This window comes from Engystomops pustulosus, chromosome 2 (assembly GCF_040894005.1).
Source record: "Engystomops pustulosus chromosome 2, aEngPut4.maternal, whole genome shotgun sequence".
Lineage (NCBI taxonomy): Eukaryota > Metazoa > Chordata > Amphibia > Anura > Leptodactylidae > Engystomops > Engystomops pustulosus.
In genome coordinates this window covers 44,606,670-44,633,283 of record NC_092412.1, presented here as the reverse complement: position 1 = coordinate 44,633,283, position 26,614 = coordinate 44,606,670, and the positions used below count along the sequence as shown (strand labels likewise).

General features: G+C 40.8%; 1 protein-coding gene across 4 annotated transcripts in view; it reads left to right on the top strand.

Annotated features, from left to right (window-relative positions):
• DCLK1 (doublecortin like kinase 1) overlaps positions 1 to 26,614 on the top strand; it is a 212,467-nt gene that overhangs the window by 167,493 nt on the left and 18,360 nt on the right. For all 4 annotated transcript variants that reach the window (XM_072134414.1, XM_072134413.1, XM_072134419.1 and 1 more), the window contains 8 exons: positions 401 to 458; positions 4,357 to 4,476; positions 6,008 to 6,154; positions 16,251 to 16,384; positions 17,105 to 17,182; positions 17,322 to 17,418; positions 19,820 to 19,900; positions 21,461 to 21,574. In XM_072134414.1, coding sequence (XP_071990515.1) covers positions 401 to 458; positions 4,357 to 4,476; positions 6,008 to 6,154; positions 16,251 to 16,384; positions 17,105 to 17,182; positions 17,322 to 17,418; positions 19,820 to 19,900; positions 21,461 to 21,574 — 829 coding nt within the window. The remainder of the gene's footprint in view (positions 1 to 400; positions 459 to 4,356; positions 4,477 to 6,007; positions 6,155 to 16,250; positions 16,385 to 17,104; positions 17,183 to 17,321; positions 17,419 to 19,819; positions 19,901 to 21,460; positions 21,575 to 26,614) is intronic.

Genomic DNA, 26,614 nt, shown 5'->3' with positions numbered 1-26,614 from the left:
TTGATATTGTATCTTTGCACCCGTTACCTGTGTGATTAGACAGCATCTTCATGTGCAAAATTCTTCCTCTGCTATCAGTCCCATGATCCCTCAGCACAGTGCCACATAGGCTGATAGAGACTATACCATTTCTGCCTATCGGGGACAATCTCTTACACTATCTAAGTTGCAGTAAGAATACAGCCAGGAGGCTGAGTAATGTCCTTCTACATTATAACTATGTGACAGGAGAGTGACAGTATGTGACAGGATAGTGATTAGTCACTGGAAGTAGCTGTGGTGTGATGTACACCAGATGCAGTTTTACCATCCAGGGAGCCAGGTATCTGATATCACGAAGCTCTTGAGACAATAAAAACTGCAAAATTATATAATCCTCGTTGTTGTTGAATTTTTCTAGGTCAACCGGCAGAGAATATGCACTGAAAATCATTAACAAGAGCAAATGTCGAGGAAAGGTGAGGATATTACAGCAATATTAAGACCTTTCACCACTAACAAATATTTAAATATTGGCTTCCAATATGCTAAATCAGCTCTCGTATGTCAGATGGGTGGCCAATTCCAGGGTTGCCCTCCTGACTGATTGCTTGGGAGCAGGGGGGAAAGCTAGAGAGAAAATTCCAACTGCACCAAAATTTGTGAAGTCTGCTCTATTAAAGGATGCAGAGAATCTGAATATGTGGAAGCAGTAAAAGGTCCCTTTTAAGGTTTCATTCACATCATGTTGTTTGCATATGTTCAGCGTATAATCTCCCATCGTATGAGCTGAGCGTATACATAGACATATACTTGTTCAACGGAGGCATCAATGTTGTATAAAATACATGATGGAAAGACACAGCAAATTATGTCTCTCCATCCTGCTCCCTCCTGCCTAGCAATGTATACACTCAACAGGGGCTATTGGAGGCAATGGGGGCAGATGTAACGTATTGCACCCCTTCCCAGCCTCAGTTGACATCACAAGGGGAAATACCCTGAACATGGGCAGCAGCCAATCACTGCCTTCTTCTAATGTTCACTCCTCCCGATTTCAGGGGGAGGGGGCAGAACAGAGCAACATATTCCACTGTATGAGCACACAGTGTGATACATCTTATCCCTCCATTGTAAGGGCATATTGGGAATCCTTCCAACCTATGCTTAGAACAGACTGCAAATATGCAATGTAAATGCAGCCTCAAAGGACCCTATCATGTCCTCAGAGTAGTTATATGCAGAGAAGCAATCAAGACCGCCCGCCTGACAGTTCATTAGAATCAAATGCTAAAACTCATACAACCAACTCTCTATACCATTATTTTTCATAAAATAGCAAAAAGAAAGGATAAAAAAATAATTCCACTTTAAGAAAAAAGATCAAAAACAAAATAATTGCAAAATATAAGGCAATTGTAAAATGGAACGAGAAACCAGATGCCCCAATTTCTTCAAAAACGTATAAGTTCAATATTACTCTCCTGCAGCGAGCGTTAATAATTCATGTCTTGCTGGTGCCATCTTATGAGACGCTTCCGTTATCCCAGTGCAGCCGAAATCTACGTTTATAATGAGCAGCGCTGAACTCAGGAGACTGGAAATGTAATTAGAGAATTAGGTGAAATGGGGAGAATCAGACTAGACCTATATTTTTTCTAATCACATATCCCATGCATTATTAATTACCTTGCTGCGAGGGGAATGCTGTGCTCAGGTGACCTGTGATGGGGTTTACAGCAATACAAAGATAACATACATTTTATAGATTGTGAACTGTATAAAAATAATAAAATGCAAATACATAAGGCTCATTTCACACTAACCTTCCTTACCTCAGTAAAAAAGTACCGTATATACTTGTGTATAAGCAAAAAATGTGCTGAAAAACCTCACCTTGGCTTATACAAGAGTTATTTAAAAAAAAGAAACTTTCATACACCCCTGTTGTTTGCCCTGGCTTCCCCATGCTCTGTGCGGCTCCCCGTGGCTCCTCTTCTTTAACCTCTCTGCTGTAAAAGCCGGCAGAGACGCCTTCATGTGCTCAGCCGGCTGGCGCACACTATGATGCGGCAGTGTCACCACTGATGATGTCATAGTGTACGCCGGCCGACAGAGCACATGGACGCGTCTGTTACAGCAGAGAGAAGGAAGAAGAGGAGCGACGGAGACCGGAGCTGCGCATCGGGGACCACCACAAGGTGAGTATGTATGTTTATTTATTTATGTGTTCTGCAAACTGGGGGCTGCCTGGGTGTATACTAAAGGGGGCCGGCTGGCTATATACTAAAGAGGGCTGGATGTATACTACACAGGGCTGGCTGTATACTAAAGAGGGCTGGATGTATACAACACAGGGCTGGGTGGCTGTATACTAAAGGGGGCTGGCTATATACTAAAGGGGGCAAGCTGTATACTACTAAAGGGGGCTGGCTGTATACTACAGGGGGCAAGCTGTCTGTATACTAAAGCGGGCTGGCTGGCTACATACTAAAGAGGGCTGGCTATATACTAAAGGGGGATGGCTGTATACTACAGGGGGCAGGCTTGCTATATTGTAAAGGGGGCTGGCTGGCTATATACTAAAGGGGTTGGTTATATACTAAATGGGGCTGGCTGCCTGTATGCTAAAGGGGGCTGGCTGGCTACATACTAAAGAGGGCTGGCTATATACTATAGGGGGCTGGCTGTATATTACTGGCTGTATACTGCAGTGGGCTGGCTGTATGCTAAAGGGGGCTGACTGGCTTTATACTAAAGGGGCTGGCTGTATAATAAAGGGGGCTGGCGGGCTATATACTACTGCAGGCTGGCTTGCTATATACTAAAGGGGGCTGGCTATATACTAAACGGGGTTGGCTATACACTAAAGGGGGCTGATTGGCTGTATACTAAAAGGGGCTGGCTGTATGCTACAGGGGGCTGGCTGTATGCTCCAGGGGGCTGGCTGGCTGTATACTAAAAGGAACTGGCAGTATACAAAAGAGTACTGGCAGGCTATACACTACAGGGGGCTGGCTATATACTACTGGGAGCTGTCTATATACTAAAAGGGGGCAGGCTAGCTATATACACTACTTGGATGGCTATATGCTACAGAGAGCTGGCTATATACGACTGCGGACTTGCTGGCTATATACTGGGGAGGCTGTGATCATTGCATTTCCCACCATCGGCTTATACACAAGTCAATAGGTTTTCTAAGTTTTTGGTGGTAAAATTAGGGGCCTCAGCTTATACTGGGGTTGGCTTATGCTCGAGTATATACGGTGAAGGATGGAGTTTTAACGTATCAATTAAAAATTCCATTGACATCAATGTAAAGTTGTCACTTTTCTACAAAGTCGCAAATTTTAGCGCAAACCTATGGCTTCCCTGTCCATGTGTAGAAATTAGTTTAGAGCTGATATGGACTTTTGGAGCCGGGCAAAACTATGCCAGATCTGACATTGCGTAGTTTTGCGTATAAACCAGCTTCTCCGCCGCTGTTTGGGGTAGTCGCTGTAAGAAAACTGCTCAAGAAGCAGTGATAAATCTTCCCCATTATGTATATCAATAAGGAAAAACTGACAAGATACATCCCAGAAAAGCCAAGAAAAGTCCCCAAAAAAAAAATCGGACAAAGCCAGACTTATGATACATGTGCCCTATTGTCCTAGTGAATTGGGCTGTAATGTATTACCACATAGAACACAGCTCCTTGATTAGAGCAGTATTTTCTAGAACATATATATATAACATATATTTACCTCTTCTGGGGACTTCCTCGGTTTCTGCGGACTACGTCTTCCAGAGTGGAAGTGATGACATCCAATGTGCATGTGATATTTTAACCAATTCCTGGCTAGAAATCCAGGGCCAATGTATCATGTCTTGTGCACACATGATGGATATTGCAACTTTGTGCCCCTTTTTTGGGACATTTGTGCCACTTTTTTTTAAAAACATATTGCGTGTTGAACAAAGTGGGTCAGTACAGGAACACCTTGGCCAGCCAAATTTACTATAACCTGTGCCGAAAACTGCCACAGGTTATAGCTTAAATCTAAGTCAACCAAAGACTGGCATACATTTTAATTCCACCATGTGATTGTTGCACTAGAATCACTAAGAGGCCGAAAACCTTGTAGTAATACTGCCATGTCGTGCACCTGGACGTGGAGCACAAAGAGACAGTCTTAATAAATTGGCCCTATGACTATGACCTCTTGTTGCTAAAAAGTTCACTAGTAACAATAGAGAAGGAGCCACAGGGCACAGAGTGATCCATTTACACTTGAATTTCTTATTATTAGAAGTAAAGTGATGGTAATGGGAGCAGTCAGGTTTCTCCTTTACATCCGTTATATATGTATATTCACGCCTTTGTTATTTCAGGAACATATGATCCAAAATGAGGTCTCCATCCTGAGAAGAGTGAAGCATCCCAACATCGTCCTGCTCATTGAGGAGATGGATATGCCCAACGAGCTGTATCTTGTGATGGAATTAGTTAAGGTTAGCAGAATTGTCATGGGTTGATTTATGGTGGGGTCAGGATCTCTTTGGTTGTTATTGCACATAAGCTTCTTTACTCACATTCACTGTTTTTAATACATTCTGAAAATTACCAATACTGGTAAAACTGCAAAACATGTGTGACCTCAAAATATTAAGCAATCTGGCAGGAAACCTAAGCTGATCTGCAGTTACCAGTTCTGACCACTGCTCAGAGAATGAAGGTGTTTGCTTCATGTTTCACTCACTGGGGCACAGTGGCATAACTAGGAGAAGCAGGGGCCCATAGCAAACTTCTGAATGGGGTCCCATTAAAAATGTACATTTTCGTATACATTTTCACACAGTAACAATCACACACAGTATATACTCACCATATATACATACATACAGCAATATAGCAATACCATATACAGACTTACAGCATATACATATCCAATATCCTGGATGCTGGGGCCCCATAGCAGCTGCTACGGCTGCTATCACTGTAATTACGTCCCTGCAGAAGCAGATTTGTCAGGGGGTTTTCAGCAGTTTTCTGGCCGGGACCATTTTCAGGCCATTCATATTAGCCTCCTGTACACTGCTGGATGTCGCATAGAACCTACCTGATGGATATATAAGCCTCCTGATGCGGTGTGTGCAGGGGGAGCATTATACGCTGGCACACCATGTACTAATGTTTGATACACCCCCTCCATTGTACCAGTGGCTGAGAACAAGTGATTTGTGTCGGACCCCACCAATCTGATATTGACTAGTTCGCCATTGCCTAGTTTTTTGCGGTGTTCACTGAGTTATCTGAATCCAGATGTGAAAGGTGCAACTTTTTAAAAACATCGCAAAACTGTTTCACATTTTGGTGCAAATGCACAGCTGCCCCCTACCAGGCGTAGAAATTAGCTAAGAGCTGATTTCAACTTTTGGAGACTTTTTTTTTGTAACTTTCTGCAACTTTTTTTTTGCCCTACATGTATAAATAAGGAAAAACCACTAAGATACATCTGACCAGAAGAAAAGCCATAAAAAAAAAGGAAAGGCACAAAGCCAGACCTATGATACATGTCTTTCAAGTTGTGGCTAAATAAAAGCATCTAGTGCCATCTAGTGGTGATATGTAACATAGACAAGTGGTAAGGATCACAGCTAGGCAATCTGGAAACTATTCCTGGCAACGCCTCCATTTTTCTAGCATCACACAGAGCAGAATATTTTTAAAAAATCATTTTTCATAGTCTTTAAAGTTTCTGACCACATCAAATAATAGAAGAGTATTACTGAGAACTACATGATCTCAAATGCTGCAGATTTTAATTTTTTTATAACAATCTTGAGCACGAATTATAGATGGTGGATCATAATTATACAGGCCATATCACGGCCAGAGATCATGAGGTCCAATGACCTTATAATGAGCTTATAACATAATAGATACATTGAATGCTGCTAGTTTGGGCGATTGACGATTTCCTCTTATAATCCCGTTATCATGCAGTCTCTTCAAAGTGATTTCTTCCTTTTTCTTTCTCAGGGAGGAGATCTGTTTGATGCTATAACTTCTACTAATAAATACACAGAACGAGATGCAAATGGAATGCTGTATAACCTAATGAGCGCCATCAAGTATCTGCACAGCTTGAACATTGTCCACAGGGACATCAAACCTGAAAACTTGTTGGTAAGTAGCATCGGAACATAATAAGAAAACACACACACCTGCAATAAACCATTTGTTTATTGACCAGACACTTTTTTATCTTCTATCACTTGCAAGTGACATATTTCCCTCCTGCTTCCTCCTTCTGAGTGACGTATACACTCAGCAGGGGCCATTGTAGCCCATGGGGGACAGATGCAAAGTATTGCATCCAACCTCAGCCTCTGCTGAGTGTAGCACATGGAGATCCCCAGTGATGTCACTGTCCATATATAAGGACAGTTACTGGGGAAAACAACCAGAATATCAACAGCAGCCAATCACTGGCTGCTCCCAATGTTGACCCCTCATCTTGTTTTCAAGGGAGGGGGGTTAGAACAGATAAATGTATCCCAAAGTATGAACATACAGTGGGATACGTCCTACAACTCCGTTGTAAATATATATATTGGGAATTTTTATGATGGAGGGCAAATACTGTGATTTGAATGTAGCCAAATACATGTGCCACATTGTAAGAAGCAAAAAAAAAATGCAGACACTCCTCTAGACTCTTCGGAAAACATTATAACCTTCTCTTTATGGCACATACCGTATTTTTTGAACTATAAGGCGCACAAAAAATCCTTTGATTTTCTCTGAAATAAAGGTGCGCTTTATAGTGCAGTGCACCTTATATATGAACTGTACTTGAACTGTGCACAGGTCTGCCACCTGCTGGTCATTCATCCTTATAATCAGGTGCGCCTTATAATCCGGTGCGCCTTATATATGAACCTAGACGTTTTAGAGGGCATTTATTGATGGTGGGCCTTATAATCCGGTGCGCCTTATAGTTCAAAAAATACTGTACTATTTGAATGAGCTCCATTCAATCTATAGCCAAGTATGCTTGATCGCTGCCACATTTAAAATAGCAACCACGACCCCATCCGAGTGGTGAGAACCCAATACACAGTAACTTAACACAAATTCTGAATATAAGGTTTTTGTTCAACTACTGAGATTCAAGGTTTTTTATTGAAATTTTTTCTAGTAGACTTTACTAGTTTGCAATAGTAAACTCAATAGAACAGCAACCATTCTAGAGTTTGGTTGGGTTGACCTATATGTTGAAGAGGGAGGATATTGTCCAACAGGGATCCTTTCTATACTGTAGGGGCATGTTTTCCAATTTTTATTGTGATGACTTTTCCCTTGGTCACACTTTTCTAACCCCGTAATAAGTTGACAAGAGAAGTTATGTATGTTGGCAGTAAGAATTGCACTTGTAGGGCAAACACTGAGTTTTCATTCCAAAAAAGAGACAGATCCCACAGCCCAGACACTATTAAGCAAGATCCTAACTTTTGAGAGTTGGCATTTGGTAAAACCTGATCTAGCAGAAGGGAAAGTTGGAAGAAATGTGAACTTGGACAAGGTCAGTTATTACGATGCCAGTATTCACGAATGCCAACCTGGCATTTAGCATGATAATTGAGCTCTCATTAAGGATGAAGATTTATGGCTCTCTTCTGGGCGATATATATATTTCATTATACATAGAAGGTTTTATGGCGGAGCTGTAGGGATGGTGTCAGTGGTCATTAATAGTAGGAGACACAATAGGAACAGTGGTCTCTGAGGAGCTCGGCTCATGCATTAGTTCTAAGGAAATCTTTTTACAGGCTGAGACTTTGACGGATTTAGCCTGCAGCATGTTTTAATGGAGAGGAATACTTGGGACAAGACAGAAGACTGTAAAAATGGTCCATGTTTCCAACAATGTAAAGCCACTGAAACTTGACTTTAGCCTGACATTTTTGTGTGGGTATACTCACCGAGTACCTATGTCACTACTGTAGCTAATTCTCGCCTTTTCCAGCTTATAGTTGAGGATCTAGAATGGGCCATGTTCTCTATTTATCTAGAAGCTTTTAATAAAGGACTTAAAATGGGCTTTAGAAATCAAACTGCAACTTTTTCTAGTTTGGTGGTTTTGGATATTAGGTAAAAAACGTGAAGGGATTATTTTTTAAGAAAATAGAAACAAACATATACTATCTTCCTCGAGTCCAGTGATGCCTCCCCAGGCCATGACCTCATGATCATCGTGCAAGTGTGCATGTGGTGCATAAGCCAAGTTCTGGTCTCAGCTGTACCATGTGAATAAACAGCATATCACCTCTGCGATCAGAACACAATAAGCATGATGTCACTTCTTCCAAACCAGAGGGGACCAGAGACCACTATGCTATCAATGTAAATCCCAGCCTATAGCAATAGTTTGCTGTGCAGTGGATGCCATTTAACTATAACCATTTCTTCATTTTGTCTCATGGAATTATACTTCTGTTTTTCAATTAGTTTATTCTAACCTATCAAGGGGGTTTAAAGACCTTTAAATATTGGGTTACTTTTGTCAACAGTAACCCTCCACAATTTGGCACAATTGGCATGGTATCTAGCATGCTGATTTTAATTACTGAGAAAATCTGTATAAAATCCATGTAATTACCAGGGTTCTACATATACAGGGCTGCACGCCAACCCGTTACACATGATATAGCGAAGGGTGGGTGTGGCCGGCCACCTTGGCCGTCCAGAAGCTAATTTACAAGGGGAGCAGATTGGAGAGATGGCAGCGTGGGTCAATTAGGGTTTTTTTATGCTCTTGTGACAATCTGCATAATAAAACAGAATCGATATTGGACCTGCAAAGTGAACCCCGTAAAAAAACAACCTCAAAAAACGCACCAAAATAAAGATAATTTTTAATTAATACACTTTAAAAAAAAGTGATAAAATAAATGTTACGCACTCTAAAATAAGACTACTATGAAGAACAATCCTTCTCGCAAAAAAATAAGCCCTTAACCATTTGTCATGTACCAGAAAAATGCATCTCATGTGGCAAAAAATAAGCCCCAATAGGTGCACATTAAAAAAAGAAAAAAAAATTATAGCCTGTACAATGTGACAATGCAAATCTTCTCCGGATGGCGCCTCCCTTCATTCTATGCCCGGCCGTGCGCCCATATAGCCGGTTACCACCACATATGAGGTATCCGTGTACTCGGGAGAAATTGGGTATTAAACTTTGTGGAGCCTTTTTTCATTTAATCCATTTCAAACGTTTAATTTTTCACCCAAAATGAATGTATTGTCAAAAAATATTACAATTTGTACACCGCAGCTCGATTTTGTTTCAACCCCTAAAAAAAACCAAAGGGTTAAGCAAATTTCTTAAAGGTGCTTTTTCATACGTTGAGGGGTGTAGTTTCCATAATGGGGTAATTTACAAGTCTAGCTTTTATTTAGGCCTCTCACAGTCAATTAAAAGTTGAGCAGGTCCATCTAAATACGGGTTTTGCTGATTTTCCAAAAAATGTGAAAAATGATACCTAAATTCTGAGCCTCATAACATTCTAGTAAACTATGTGGAATCTTAAAAAACATGGCAACATAAAGCAGACATTTGGGAAATGTAAGTTATGATTTTATTTGGGCGCTATGACTATCTGCATCAAAAGTACAGAATCTAGAACTTTGAAAATAGAGAATTTTTCTAAACTTTTGCCAAATTTCGTGTTTTTTTCATAACTAAACACAAAAGATTTCATCCAAATTTTTAAACTAATTTGAAGCACAATGGGGCACATTTACTAAGGGTCCGCGGACCGCATCTCCTTAGGGTTTCCAAACTATTTCCGCTTTGCACCGCATTTAACAGGGGTTATTGGCGCACACGGTCGGATTTTGGGGCAATCGCAACGACTTTCATGCGACAAAAATTGGGGGGTGTGGCTGTCAGACAACCCGACTGATTCGGACTAAGCATGGGATTTAAAATTCAAATTGTACACTGGTAAGAAGAAGGTGAACTCCAGCGGACCTGAGCGGGGAAGCGCTACATGCAGGATCTCGAGCACACGATTTTGTTATTTTGTTGAATCGTGGCAGACTTCATCCTTGTCGGACAACGCATCTCGGGGTTCAGGTAAGTAAATGTTCCCCAATGTGTCACAAGAAAACAATCTCAAAATCCCCTGGATATCTCATAGCGTTCCAAAGCTATAAGCACTTATAGTGACACAGGGCAGATTTGAAAAATGGGACTGTGTCCTAAAGGCCAAAATTGACTGATTCCCGCAGGGATTAGCTGACAAAAAAATTCTTACCTTATCACTCCTAAACACTTTTTGCATAATAATTTGCATCACAGTGCACATGCTATGGATAAGCGGTTGCCTGTAGTTATCCCTTACCATGCTAATTACTATGAGTAATTGTGATTGTGGCGCCCTCCAATCACCTTATTGATTGTCATAGATCACAAATGAAAAATAATAGTGTTGCTCAAATTTTTCCAAATCTTCTAAACATCATTTCCAGTATCATAGATAAACGTGAATACTGGTGGCAGATGAAACCACTACTTTCATACATGATCCCCTTTAGTTGAACTCTGCAATAATAGTGTCTGGTTAGTCCAACATACTGTACACCAGGATCCTCATCCTTCTGTGACAGCATGAATCCATGTTGACGAACACATCTATGATTTTGTTATACATTTTCAAAGAGAAGTTTATGGCAAAAATTATGTGTATTTATGGGGACAGATGTGTTTAGCTAGATGTGGTTTCAGAAGAATCTTAAATACATTGCTTAGCTGTCATCCATGTAGAAATCCTTCCCTGGCACCGAAACAGACAAGTGTGGCTCTCTCTTTGAGTCAGACGGCTGCGGATGATGAGATCCAGTTGCATGTGTTCATTAAAAAATTTCTTATAAGCCAAAGATTGCATCAGAGGATCATGAACCAATTTGCTCTCAGAGTCGTCAGCACGAGATACATAGAGGAGCAATGACTGAGAAACCCAAAACTTTTCCCGCCATGCTGCAAAATGATTGTTAACATTCACCAATACAAGAAATACTGCAGGATATTCAAGATGCATAAATTATAGATATAAGTATGGAAAACAGACAATGCTAGACATTTTACTCAACTAAAATTCCTTTTTGGAAAGTAAGGGCAAGGTTTGTGCATTGTCTGTTACCATTGGAGATTCATATGTTCATACAACAAACGAGGACGCGACATAGTATCTATTGTGTAACCAAGTTTGTACGTTAAACATATGTCTAAGGAATTTTTTACAATAAAAAAAACTTTTACAAGTCACTGTGTAACGGGTCACACAGACAACGGAACTAAAAGTCTCTAAGGGAAGAGTCCGGAGGGAGGAGTCTGTGGACCCTCTGGACCACCGCAGGAGATGGTATGAGGCCTGCGGTGGCAGCCAAGGTACAGGGATGTGCAGGAAACAGTCCAAGCCTGGGATGACAGCAGCAACACAGAGGAACACTGGTGACACTGGCACGGACTGCAGACACCGCTGGACTGGAACCCTGGGAGGCACAGCAGGAAGCGTATGGAAACGCTGGAGACGGGAGACACGGAGGCGTCTGGAAACGCTGGAAGACAGGACACACCAGGAGCGTATGGGAATGCTGGAGAACACAGGAAAGCATCTGGGAACGCTAATGGGCTTTCTCTTCACAGGAATGGCTTAGGGAAGCCTGGCATGGGAACCATAGGGAATCCTAGGAGAAGATCCGGCAGGGAGAGAAGGGAGGTGCCGGATTATAAGGGCGAGCCGGATTAGCAGGAGCCAATCAGGAGGACGCTGGCCCTTTAAGGCTTGAGACGTCTGCGCGCGCGCCTTCTAGTGGTGAGAGCGTGCGACTGCAGGCAAGGAGGCGTGCGGCCTACACGCCGGGAGCCGGAGCACAGACAGGAGCCAGGAGAGGTAAGTGAAGGCAGGGAGACGGGGACTGGCAGGCAGCGGAGCACGGGTGTACCCGCGATCCGCGACATGGATCGCGGGAGCACCCGTGACACACTGTTTATATTTAATAATAAGTACTATATCCTGCAGTGCACACTGTGGACATGAGGTTTATTAATGGGGCAGAAACGTGCTAATGGTGGAAGGGATTTCTGTGCAGAAGTCACCTCATGTAATCACAGATAGGATTACAATAGAAGATAAAACCTGTAAAGGAAATACCATCATTACATCACTACTGACAATAGATGATGTCACAGCTTATCTCCTCCCCTGTACAATGACCTCTATATAGATAACACTGACCCATCATTACATCACTACTGACAATAGATGATGTCACAGCTTATCTCCTCCCCCTCCCTGTACAATGACCTCTATATAGATAACACTGACCCATCATTACATCACTACTGACAATAGATGATATCACAGCTTATCTCCTCACCCTCCCTGTACAATGACCTCTATATAGATAACACTGACCCATCATTACATCACTACTGACAATAGATGATGTCACAGCTTATCTCCTCCCCCTCCCTGTACAATCACCTCTATATAGACAACACTGACCCATCATTACATCACTACTGACAATAGATGATGTCACAGCTTATCCCCTCCTCCTCCCTGCGCAATGACCTCCATGTAGGTAACATTAACCCATCATTACATCACTACTGACAATAGATGATGTCACAGCTTATCACCTCCCCCCTGTACAATGACCTCAATATAGGTAACACTGACCCATCATTACATCACTACTGACAATAGATGATGTCACAGCTTATCTCCTCCTCCCTGCGCAATGACCTCCATGTAGGTAACACTGACCCATCATTACATCACTACTGACAATAGATGATGTCACAGCTTATCATCTCCCCCCTGTACAATGACCTCTATATAGGTAACACTGACCCATCATTACATCACTACTGACCATAGATGATGTCACAGCTCATCTCCTCCACCCTGTACAATGACCTCTATATAGATAATACTGACCCATCATTACATCACTACTGACAATAGATGATGTCACAGCATATCTCCTCCCCCTCCCTGTACAATGACCTCTATATAGATAACACTGACCCATCATTACATCACTACTGACAATAGATGATGTCACAGCTTATCTCCTCCCCTTCCTGTACAATGACCTCTATATAGATAACACTGACCCATCATTACATCACTACTGACAATAGATGATGTCACAGCTTCTCTCCTCCTCCCTGCGCAATGACCTCCATGTAGGTAACACTGACCCATCATTACATCACTACTGACAATAGATGATGTCACAGCTTATCTCCTCCCCTCCCTGTACAATGACCTCTATATAGGTAACACTGACCCATCATTACATCACTACTGACCATAGATGATGTCACAGCTTATCTCCCTTTCCTTCCTGTACGGACAGCCCGTTCTTACTTATTTATGGATCAGCAGGTCGAAAATGCATCCTTTTACTCCATATAATACTAGGAGAGTGCCAGAAATTACAGAGCAAAGCATTTGGATATCAATGGTACTCCTAAAGACAGTGATTTAGAGTGCCAGTGATATCTGAGCACTGTGCTCAGCAATTTCCAACAACTTCTTTTTAATGAATGGAGCAGCAGAACAATCCTTGACCTTGTTCTTTTCTATCAATTAGTATGAACGGACCCCAGTTCTCACCTTCCTGGGAGGTCCAGCAGTCAGACCTCCTACAATCAGATTGTTATAGCAACCAAACTTGGTAATAAGGTTAGGCAACCCACAACCCCCGCTCCACCATCTGCTTCTAAGGTTTATTTGTGGGGGGTCAATTTGTGAAATAATGTAGAAGTACTTATTGGTTTGTAAAATAATAATTGGAGACAAAGAAGTATTGTGTATATAGAGAGAGAAAAGGCCTAAAAAACGTAAGTGTCTGACTCTTAAAGCAGGTGAGCAATATGGCTACAGGGTCAGGAGTCAGGACTAATCGAGTATTTGTGAATGACCCAAGAGCAGACCATTAATTCCAGATATTTGCCCTATAACCAGCCTCAGATGTGCTTGTCTTTTAGTCAAGCACATGGAGTTTGTCATGTAGTTACTTGGCTGAACATGACATAAATGCCCCCAACACTACAGCGCTGATACTGCATACAATAATATTGAAAAATATGTAATTCTTCAGAATGAAATGTATGGTGGGATTTGTAAACTAAACTAGACTTAGCCTTGAAGAATGAACATTGTATTATGGCTCTCGGAGGAGTTTCTATTCCCTAATTGTTTCCAGTGTCTTCTTTTCACTGCCAGGAACAGGCCAAATTGCTAACATGGCATTTTCTGCTTTTTGTTCCAAAGCATATTATTACATTGTTGGTTGATTGTCGGGTAGCTGGCAGGACTCCTCAAAATTGTGTTGTTTTGCTTTTCGCTAGCTTGCAATGTGTTTAACATATGCTGCTTTGAGCTAAATTGGGATAAATAGGAGGGATAATGAGGCGTCCGCTAGACTTCTACATCTAGCAGTAGAGCTGGAATAAGGTTGTGAAATGGTCCTGCTGATTAAATTATTATGTTCTCATGATATAATGCACCAAGCATCTCAATTAATTGGGAAAGACTACTAAGATTCCTTGCCGGTCCGTCCAGCAGCAAGACAAACCAAGCATGAACTCTTTGGTTTGGCAACGGACAATATAAAGGCCGAGCGTTTGTATCTGGATGAGCTACAACATATATCATCCGCCTCTGCTTCGAAAGCAAACATGCTTTGATTTATGCTACAGTAATTATTTATATATTTTGAGAAGATTTAGGATTGTTTCTCAGAACATTGAGATTAATTTAGATTTAATCGCTGTGCATTTATTTAATGTAACTAAATCCATGGACATACATATCTATCCATATGGATCTGCACAGCTTAAACCTACATAATCCCCTTTTGAGGAGATGTATTCCCATCATCTTTTTCCTACTACTGATATGGTGAACCTATACTGTAAGTGGAAAAAATGAGTTACAAGTCTCATTTACTGAATGACGATCTTCTTCACATTCTCAATTACTAGTGTGTCTTTAGGCATGTCTTCAAGATCTTGTATAAGCCTTATTACCTAAAGTGGCCACTTTAGACCTTCATAGTCTAGGAGAAACCAAATTCTTCACATTAGTAGAGCTCTACTTCTACTAATGATTCTACGCAGGGGTGCTCCAGCCATGAGGCAAGTTGAGCCTCTTGCCACAGGCGGCACCACTTGCAGTAAAATGGGGGGCAGCAAAGTCACCTATTACAAGTCACCTACTACAAAGCAAGGACCTGACTCTTACTAATAGTGTCTCTTCATATTCCAAGTCAGCATGGAGGGAGAACCCACTTCCGAAAAAAATAACCTGATATACTACTACTTGATGAGGCGAAGGGGCACTATTCCATAGCTCGCCCCAGGCAGCAGACAGTTTGGCCATTTACTTTACAATTCAATATAAATCTACTATTTTAACCCACAAGACTCTCTATAGTTCCTTAGACCTTACCAGTGCACTGCCAACAGTCTAAGTTTTCTCATGCTGGATCCATTCTTATGAAAGCTCTCCCTCTAGTAATTGCAGTACAGTGTTTTCATTCCTGGGTATTAAAACACATAAAAGAATAACTAGTTTCATTTATTGAAGTTATTATTCCTTAGGATCCACTATATCTTAGCTCAGCACTATCTTTCTCTCTCCTTGTGTCGTAATTTACGTGCACAAACAGATACTAACTGGCAGGGTTAGAACAAGCAAACATGGTACCAGAAAGCCCTCTGGAAGAAGACAATCCTTTTTGGAGCAATTATTTATCCCTAGGGGTTATTTTGTATGAGGGTATTTACAAATATAATAACTTATTAGACCTTATTGATTTGTCCCATATCCTGTAAATATGGAAGTTGAACTCTAAGTTGAATAATCATCACTCTTGGAGGGTCCAGATCTCACTTCTTACAGAGGGAGGTGAGCAGTCAGGTGCCATGTAACCATGGCAGGATTTGTCAGGCCAAGTTAAACCCATCTGACATTTTTGGTCATCCAGTTATGGTGGCAGCCTATACATAATGAGGTGCAAGCACATTTTTCAAAATCATATGAAAGCCCCAGTTGTATAACTTCTTTTTAGTTTGCATATGTAGGACTTCATCTCTCCAAGATTCATTAGCTAACATTTATATGAGGTCCACGGGAGCAACATCATGATATAATTTTGTCATGTGTTATATGTATTTCTCGTTATTTCATAGGTGTATGAACACCAGGATGGGAGTAAATCACTGAAGCTTGGAGACTTTGGACTGGCCACTGTGGTGGATGGACCTCTTTACACTGTGTGTGGGACCCCAACATATGTAGCTCCAGAAATCATTGCAGAGACCGGGTAAAGCATCTCACATTCATGCTGTATATTACAAGGTATCATAATAGGTGTTTCATAAACCAAGGCAAAGATTTAGATTAGACTCATTCCAGAACTGTTAGTACTCTCTATCACCCAGGTCTAATGTTTTCCACAGGCAGGTATAAGCATTTGGGAGCCTGTCAGCAGTTTAGACCATACAAAGCTGCAGACAGTGTTAGTTATTGAGCCCTGGAGATCTGTGTAACCATTCCTTTGTGTGTGATGTTAGTAGTGACAGGACAGTGAAAAGTAAAGTTATCATCCAGTTTTACAGCTCATGCAAGGGCTCTCGGTGAGTCTTGAAGAGCTTTCTGCACTGTGCTGCTCCACAACCCTATCACCTCTTTTAAGAGTAGATTTGTTAGTAGTTGTGGTTGGATACTATATCAGTCACTCAGCAGAGGAGAGGAACAGTTTGTGGCAAAGAGCAGAAAGTTCTTCAGTCTGAAAGACCCTCCCAGAGCACTTGCCGGAGCTGCAAACCTGGATTGAAAGCTCACTTTCACAGTCCTGCTGCCACTTACTACACAAAACTACACAGCTCTCCAGTGCTTATACTGTACACTGTCTGAAGTTTATTGTGGTCAAAATTGCTGATGACAGATTCTCTTTAATCCTTGACTCATGGCAAATTCACATGATAGGATATTTGCTGGTGTTCCATCTGCAAATTTCTTTACATTTTTCGTATTTCTACAGATACGGTTTAAAAGTGGACATCTGGGCAGCAGGAGTGATAACTTACATCCTACTATGTGGGTTTCCTCCGTTCCGTGGGTAGGTTGTCTTATTTAAGTATTTCTTTCTGAAGTATTATATTTAGGGGATTTTATGTAAAAGCTTACCTTCCTCTGCTAGTAATGTGTCAAGTCTTGGGATCTTATTAGTTGTTCTCTTCTATCTTCTCTTAAATTAGAAGTGGAGATGACCAAGAAGTACTCTTTGATCAAATCCTGATGGGTCAAGTGGATTTCCCATCACCTTACTGGGATAATGTTTCTGAATCTGCTAAGGTAACACTGGCGTTTCATACTACAGTACTTATATGAGCATTTCTATTACTACTAGCAGATAGTAATCAGGCAGTGGAAATTTACACAGTGGAAAATATTTGTGTAGATCATAAATACATCATTTTGGATATAATCGAGATAATGTTTCAGAAATGTAGTTACTACAGTGTTACAGTCCCAATAGGATCAAAGCACTACAGCACATTACCGTATTGTATTGTTTAAGGGGCATTCCCACTACAGCAAATTAATGTTCTTGTTTGTATGATTAAAATGTTTACAATTTCCCAATATACTTTGTGTATCAATTCCTCATGGTTTACCAGATCACTGCTTGCTGTCCTTCTATAGGAAATTTCAGAGTTATCAGAGCCGTGCACTTGTGTGACCATGGTCAGATTCTGTCCACTGGGAATAAACAATGAAGCTTTCTTTAGAATGACAGCAAGCAGGGATGCAGAAAACCATGGGGAATTGATAGAGATAGTATATTTAAAAGTACATTTAAACATTTTTTCATTATTTGAACAATTTAAATTACTTGATGAAACGGGAACAATCCTTTAAGTCTTCTGTAAAAAACAAAAAAAAAACCATATCAAGCTTTTTTCATGCACCACTTTCAAAAAAATAATAATAAGTTATATGTATCTTAACAGAGCTTCAATAAAATTTGATGTTTTTGGCGCACAATAAGAAAAAAATCAAAAAGTCATGGCTCTTTGAATGCGGCCAAACATAAAGGAAATACAAAAAAGGGCAAGTTATTCTTAACATAAGTAAAAGTTAATCAAAAGTGCAGTGTACCCTAAAATAGGTGACGATAAACATATAGGTAGGGTTTTCATAACCCAACTCAAAGATTTAGATTGCACTTTACTCATACCTGAGCTTTTAGCACCCCTATCACCCAAATCTACTTTTTTACACAGGCAGGAAATAAACCTTTAGGAATCTGTTAGCAGTTTTGACCATACAAAGATGCAGACAGTGTCAGGTATTGACCCTGGAGATCTGTGTAACATACCTTTGTGTGTGATGTTAGCAGTGAGAGGACAGTGAAAAGTGATGTTATAATCCAGCTTTGCAACTCTTGCAAGGGATCTGGGTGAGTCTGGGTGCTAAGAGTAGAATATATTAGCACATTGATTGTATTGTATTGCCCTAGAAAGAAAAAAAATATAGAAAAACATAGAGCTACAGTTTTTTTCATCCACTCCCTTTACAAAAATAATAATCAAGTCAACTTATAGTAAATACTAAAGTTTTTAACAAGTGAGGTCAGGTTCCAGGATTATTAAATTACAGATAAGGGCAGAGACAGGCAGGAGGAATCTACCATCAGATCTACTTCTGATAGGTTTCCTTTAAGTGTAAGTTAATCAAAAAGTGCTGTGTACCCCAAAATAGAGCTGTTACAAATGCAATAGTGCTCTTTTCCTCCATACAATCGAGTTTGGGTTGTGGCCTTAGAGTGCGGCATCAGTAAGTTAAACCAATATTTTGGTTTAAATTAGATGCTTTTGTGATCACAAGAAAAAAAAAAGGGTAGCTCCAGCGGGTAAATTAAAACCATCACGTTTATTCCATATAATGACTTAAAAACATGGGTAAGATACACAAAAATAGAAAAAGTTGACACGTACCCCGGTACCCCGTCCGAAACGAAACAACTTTTTCTATCTTTGTGCACCTTACCCATGTTTTAAAGTCTTTATATGGAATAAACGTGATGGTTTTAATTTACCCGCTGGAGCTGCCCTTCTTTTTTCTTGGAATTTTGGATTTCTTACCTGAAGCAACTCAGCGTTTCCTGCTCCATGCAAGGGCTCTCATTTCTCCATCCTTCACACCTGGTGAGCTATATCCGTTTTTTTTTTTACAATTTTTACTTTTGTGATCAACATATCTAGATGTTTCCAAGGCGGTGACCATGGCATTGAGCTTGGCGTACAAAATCGAAACAGATTCTCTGGTGAAACCAGGCACAGCCCTAATAGAAGTGGATAAAACACTCAGGAGACTGTGCAATGCAGGAATAAAATCAAAGTGAAATTTTATCCTTGGGAAACATCAACTCTTCTTATTACAAATATATTATGTATTGACTGCAATGTAATATGAGAAAGGGCTGTTTAAAATTAAGCAGAAATATGTATATTATATATTAAGCTCTATCAGTTTTACAATCTCAGTCTTTGTTGATGGACCGTGAGCATTTGCTTTGAAACACTGAAAGATTTTACTGTACAAGCCAAGAACAAAGCTCAACATTTTACTGCAGATTTTTCTGAAGAAATCTAAAGTTTGTTTTTATAATGTCCATATGACTGTAAATACAGATCTAATATTATATTGTAAACATACAGTGAATACAATGTAGTTATTATTTCTTTTTCAGGGGCTGATCACCATGATGCTGCAGGTAGATGTAGACCAGAGGTATTCTGCTCTGCAGGTTCTGGAACATCCATGGGTCAATGTAAGTTTGATGCAAGCTGGGATAAAAAGGCAATACTTAACATAAAACATAGAACATAAAACATACCATATAGTCAGCCCACTAGTTTCTTATTTGGCCTCACCGCTTTTTACTATTAGAAGTAACCACAGGAACCACATTGTTAGAATATGACAGACGAGTTGTGGTGAGGGTAGGCAAGATCATGGAATATTAGTAACACATAGGGGCAGATTTACTTACCCCTCCGTTCGCGATCCAGCGGCGCGTTCTCTGCGGTGGATTCGGGTCCGGCCGGGATTCATCAAGGTAGTTCCTCCGCCGTCCACCAGGTGGCGCTGCTGCGCTGAAAAGCATCTGAACACACTCAAGTGAAGGTAAGCGCATCCCAAGCGACACTTTTATTGTTTTAAATGCGGCTGTTTTTCCGAATTCGTCGGGTTTTCACTCGGCCACGCCCCCCGATTTCCGTCGCGTGCATGCCAGCGCCGATGCGCCACAATCCGATCGCGTGCGCCAAAATTCTGGGGCAATACAGGGAAAATCGGTGCAAATCGGAAATATTCGGGTAACAAGTCGGGAAACCGCGAATCGGGCCCTTAGTAAATTACCCCCATAGTGTCCATTTCCTGGACACTTTACATTGGTGGTGTTACACCTGGAACCCCCAACAATCACTTACGTGCAGCTATGCCAGCCAGGTACTATACTAGGGATGGGGCAGGAAGTCCCATAGTGTTGGACAGCTGTAGACGCATCTCATGTTTACTTCTAATAGAGATGCTCCATTGGCCGATATAGTACTGAAATACCCCTAAATGTGGAGATCTCTCTTCTGGGTAGGACACAAAAGAACAGCTAAACTGGTTGATTTTTCCAATATGTTTTAAAATTCTGTACAAGCACAGAGGAACTTTGTATTATATGTGATTCCCCCTTCAAAAACAAACAGAACCTGTCAGCTTCCATCACATGGATGAGCAGGGGACATGTAATAAGTGTAAGAGATCATAAGGAAACCAGTTACATGAAGTGTATAGCCTGTGTTGTGTGTGAGCACTAAGGGTTAATAGATTATCTTCACAGTGCACAAAGTGCCGATGACAAGGTGGAGGAAGGGAGCAGCATGAGGTATAGAGAGAGACAACGAAAGTTCTATAGAATCACAGACTGGGATGGAGGGACTGATAGGGAACAGGGGAGATCTTGTACCTCACTATTCTGTGCAGGAGACATCTGTATCCACAGTCTTGAATAGTTCCAGCTCTGCTACATACACAGAGAGAGCTCTGTCACATGACCTCCTCCTCTGTGAGCAGGGAGCAGCAGCCCCTCCCCTCCCATGAAACCGACTTATTCCAGGCATCGATTTTATTGAAATGTAGCATACTACTTAAAATACCATGAAGGTTTCATGGGCATCTACTAATTTTGGTAAAGAGTTTACTAAACATGGCCTGGTCTTAATTTCTGAGCATGTATAACAGCCAAGTCAGATGCTGCTGTTATTGCAATGCACCATTTTAATTTGGTAATAATGGTGATATATTCTTCTAATAACTCATTATTCTATCTGCTTAGGATGATGGTCTGCCTGAAAATGAGTATCCACTGTCAGTGGCTGGAAAGATCAAGAAACATTTCAACACGGGTCCAAAGCCGAACAGCACCACGGCTGGAGTCTCCGTCATTGCAGTAAGCGTTTTCATCACACCTACCTACTTCTAGGACAATCACACCCACATTTTACAGCCTTATGCAATGATCTTTTCATAAGATTTAAGATTTCAGCCCTATTATATACTATGGAACAGAAGTAAGACTTATATGTATCTTAAGATCTGCAGCTTGTAGATGTGTAAATCCTCTATTGATAGTATTAGACTATAAGCTTGTGTATTGGCACAGTAGGACCTCTGTAATATTAGGTGTAGATTAGGATAAATTATAAATATTCTAAATATTCTAAAGGATATTGGGCCACATTTACTGAGCAGTATTCTGGCACAGACTGCACATAAATACATGTGCAAACTGCTTGCTCATGTATTTATGATTTGTATCCGCCAGTATGTGTCACAGCTGCACTATGTACCCCCCAACACAATACTGTGCACATTAAACTGAGTGCACCAGAAAAAAACTACTACACTCAGTGCTTGTACATTGGGTACCCACTGGGTGTGCCATATTCATGAAGACCATGGTCCGTTCTCGGGTGCATGACAGCGAGGCAACCTGCACGTAACGTAATGTGGCCCATTATTCTGTATATAGAATGAATATCACATCCATGTTCTTTGAGCTCTAAATCCTAAACAAGAAAATAACAGAATTAGTATGAGACAACCACTGGTTTAGTAGCATTACGAATAAGTAACATGGGTAGGCTACTTAGGTCATTCTCAGCTAGCCACATTTTCTGCTTCTACAAAAATAAGGAACAAGTCAACAGGTTAAATACATAGGAAAGACATGTATCAATGTGTGTCACTGCCACCAAATCTGAGCCACGTCGAATATATAAAGTGACACATACACATATATACATAAAGTGACACTAATACATCTTTCCAATTCTGATAAGACATGTTTGGCTGATGTAACTGGTTTTAATACTGCAGCCATGGAAAACATTTAGTCTGGGCACCACGATCCTTTAAATACTTTAAAATTGTTCCCCCAGGGAGAAGAGCAGATTAATACCATTTTCTTTGGAGTGGGAAATCAAATCAAAATATTACCCTTTATACAGTGATATGTCTTGCAGTCAGATAAGACCATGATGTCAGAATAAAATTATTTTTAGTGTTAATTTTTGTAATGACCAAACCGTCTTCTGTACAAAAGCCTTTAAAAGGAAATCTACCACCGAAGCCAGGGACACTTACTCAATGATCCAGGCACCGTGATCGTGGTAATCTTCTTATATTTGTTATCCATGGCCTCCTTCCTTTTAAAATCAACTTTTAAAATTGTGCTAATAATTCTGGCTCGTTAGCATAATTGTAAACATTGATTGATTTTTAGAAGGAAGGAGGCCATGGATAACCTGGAGGCCTGGATCTATGAGTAAGTGTCCCTGGTTTATTATGATGGATTTTGATGGTAGATTTACTTACTAACCTATGAAGGGTCAAGAGGCCAAGACATGTGTTACCTTTAAAACAGATTTACCATTATCAACTTTTATCCTCTAGAGGATAAATGTCTGATAATGAGGGGGAGTCCCAAAAGTAATGATCGGCAAAACATGGAACCACATGTTCACTTACCTGCACGACAGTGCCAACTTCTGACTTCTCAAAAGACAAACTGATACCGAAAATTTACATCACCGGTAGCTAAGAGGGGTTTGCTCTACCGATCACGGGAAGTAATAGCAGACAGCGTCCTCAAGATCAGACATTCGTTTATCCAGCGACTAGGGAATACATTTTAATTATGACAAAACCACCATAAGGTCTCATATTTTGATAATTATACACATAATAGATGCCCCCTCCCGCGGTACTCCCATCCTTACGGTTTGACCACAAGGACTATACAGCACCATTGGGATTTGTAAAGCTGTTTATATCAGCAGAACCATGGTGATGTTGGGGCACTTCAAATAGGAACATAGATGCATCACAGTCTGAATAGGGCCTCAAACCTACATGTATTTAGTAACTATAGACAAATTGCCATGCTCAGAGGAAAATAGCTTGTTCCAACCACTAGGACATTACTTTATGGATTCCAATCACTTTTCTCTGGAGGGTTCCAGGACTAGCGGAACAGCAAATACAACAGGACTGTTGACTCTGAATGTTTGATGTTCCCCCCTGGCTGCTGATGTTAATGGTAGATGTGCAATTGCTGTTACCCTTCAATGAATGTGGGCTGTGTATATTGACCCTGCCACGTAATTAGAAGGACATCATTATGTATTAGCAATGCTTTTTATCATTTTATTATTATTATTATTATTATTATTATTATGGAAGCATGAAACTTACCTGTGCTTATTATTTTATTTCTTTTCAGTTGTTGGCTTTCTACTTACCTTAGTACTTTGCACATCTTCTTACTTGCATGCGTTTTCAGTGATTTCTCTCCGAGTTATTCTTTGCACACATGCACATTGCATAGTCTCTGCTCATTGCTCATATGTATTATGTTGTCATTGCTCACATGGATGATAATCAAAGGCAGCAGCACTCTGCAATAAATTCGAGGACCGCCAGCACGCTTGTCCATGAGAGGGATTGGCCAATTCCTTCCTAACAAACTATTTATGCATTTAATTTGTTTTTTTACTCTCAGTTTTTTATTTTATCGCTAGCCTGTTGAGTGCTGTAGTATGGATCAATGCTGTGGTACTGAAGAACAGCCTTCCACAATCTTGATCTAATTAACCAAAGAATCATTAAAACTGGTTACAATATATTATTTCACTGCTATGCTGATGGACACATTTTCATTATTGGCTTGTCGGGGAAAAAATACTGTGTGTTAATGTATCTATTCATCTCATAAGAATCTTCAGCAAACATTGATATAATCTACAAAAAGTTGCCTAGGCTGGTGAACACACTCCTAGGGTACCTTGACTAGGGTACTACCAGGGGTCTACCAGGGGTCATTCCATTATATTTTTAGATAATACCATAAGACCCTGTAGTGACAAGTGATTGCTCCATATCTCAATCTAGGCCCAACTAAAAATCCTCTGGTAATCTGGTGAGCCAGTAGTAGTAATTGTCTTGCATTGATTCTGGTTACAGCCTGAATTTACAGCCATTTCTACTGGTTACTACTAGAATCTGTCAAGAAGCCTGTTGCTAGTAGTGTACCGCGTTAGCCATGGAGGACAGAACAAGAGTGAAGAAATCAGGCGATACCTTTTTGAGGCTAACTTAGTATATTTGATGGTGAGCTTTCGAGACTACTAGTTCTCTTCATCAGACATGATGTTGTGCCATAACATCATGTCTGACGAAGAGAACGAGTATTCGCGAAAGCTCACCATCAAATATACTCAGTTAGCCTCAAAAAGGTAATCGCCTAATTTCTTCACTCTTCAACAAGCCTGTTGACAAACACAACACCTACAGCTTAAAGGGCTTCTCCCATGTAGACGTTATATCATAAATACTTAATAGAAATGGGTCCCACCTCTAGGACCTGCACCTTTGTGAAGAATTGGAGTCTCTAGACCCATGGCTAGGGAGAGATGGCCATGTATATATGCAGCCCACCCTATTCTAGGTGAAAGTCATAAATAGGTCCGAAAATAACAACCTTTCCATTTGGCCCAGCCATGGGACGGGTGTCGTGGGATCCCTTTTCTGGAAGTGCAGGTTTCAGAGTTGAGACAAGCACCTATCAGTTATTTAAGAAGCAATCCTATGGATAGTTCATAATTTCCCACAATAAACTTTGTAAGGATATAAGATACAGTTTATGAATTAAAATTCCAACTTAGTCTAGAAAGTAAATCATAAGCATTTACTGTCACGAAGACATAGAACTTGTTCTGAATTCTGACCTATAGTACAAGATATAACTCAGATAAGGAAAGTAATGTAGATACCAAGTTACTAAACATTCTATGTAGGTTATCTCTATAGATAAGGTGTAAGGCCTCATTCACCCCGACCATGTCAATTGAAAGTGACCGGCAATGTGGGTACAAATAGGACCTGCTCTATAATTTGCAGCACAGCCAACCGGCATGTTTACGGTGTGGTGAAATATGGCAGCTTAACCGCAATGGGCCTGCAATTTGTGCTGCTAGGTCAAGGTCCCCCCATATACTGTCGTGTGCATAAAGAGGCTGCATCGGCACAACTGAGCCAGTGAGTTACAGGGAGGCAAGCGCACGTTGAGTTCAGTGGTACCCCGCCGGGTGTCGCTCACCAAAAAACAGCCAGCTGTAAGCTGACTGTCGCTGGGAGTGATGTGGTGCCGCATGTACACCCGCCTCATTCAGACAGTGCTGCTGGTGGGGGCTCCGTGCACCTGAAGCCCTCCCCATAATCTGGTCCTGATCATATGTTGCCTTCCACAAGAAGACACCTAGCTACATTACATGGTAAAGGAAGACTTTGTGCTTCTGTATCCTATCTCCTTTTAATGATATTTGGATTATTGCACACACTTATTTATCTATATTATCCCCGCTTAGCCCAGTCCTGGCAGGACCTTCGAACAGATACATGGACTAAAGTTGAAAATAAGCATTTATAGAGACCTTTATACTAAAAACAACTAATGAAAATGATTGGTGTTCGGATTTGTAGTCTGGCGGGCCATGAGGGTCATGTAGACACCTTAAAGAACCCAGTTGAGTTCAAGGGTAACATACACATTGTAAGTACCCCAATGACATGTTCCTTCTCAGTATGTAATTGATTATATAGGGTTATATTTATGTCTACATTCACCTCTATTAGGATTTCATGGGAACAGAGTATTGATAAAGTTTAGTCTAATAAGATGCCCGACAGTTCATGGCAGCGGTGATATGAATGGTGACCTTCAGCTCATGTTCTGGGAATAAGCTATTTGTAGCAGATGTGCATCTGTCATCCCCAGACAATGTGAGACCCAGTCGGTATCATTGGAACTAAAATCACTGCTGGTAACAATTACTGCTTCTGCATGATTTACCCAGTACAGTGTAACTTAATACCGTACAGTCCACATTAATTATAGGACGCTGCTGGGTTCGTGAAAGCCATAAATTGA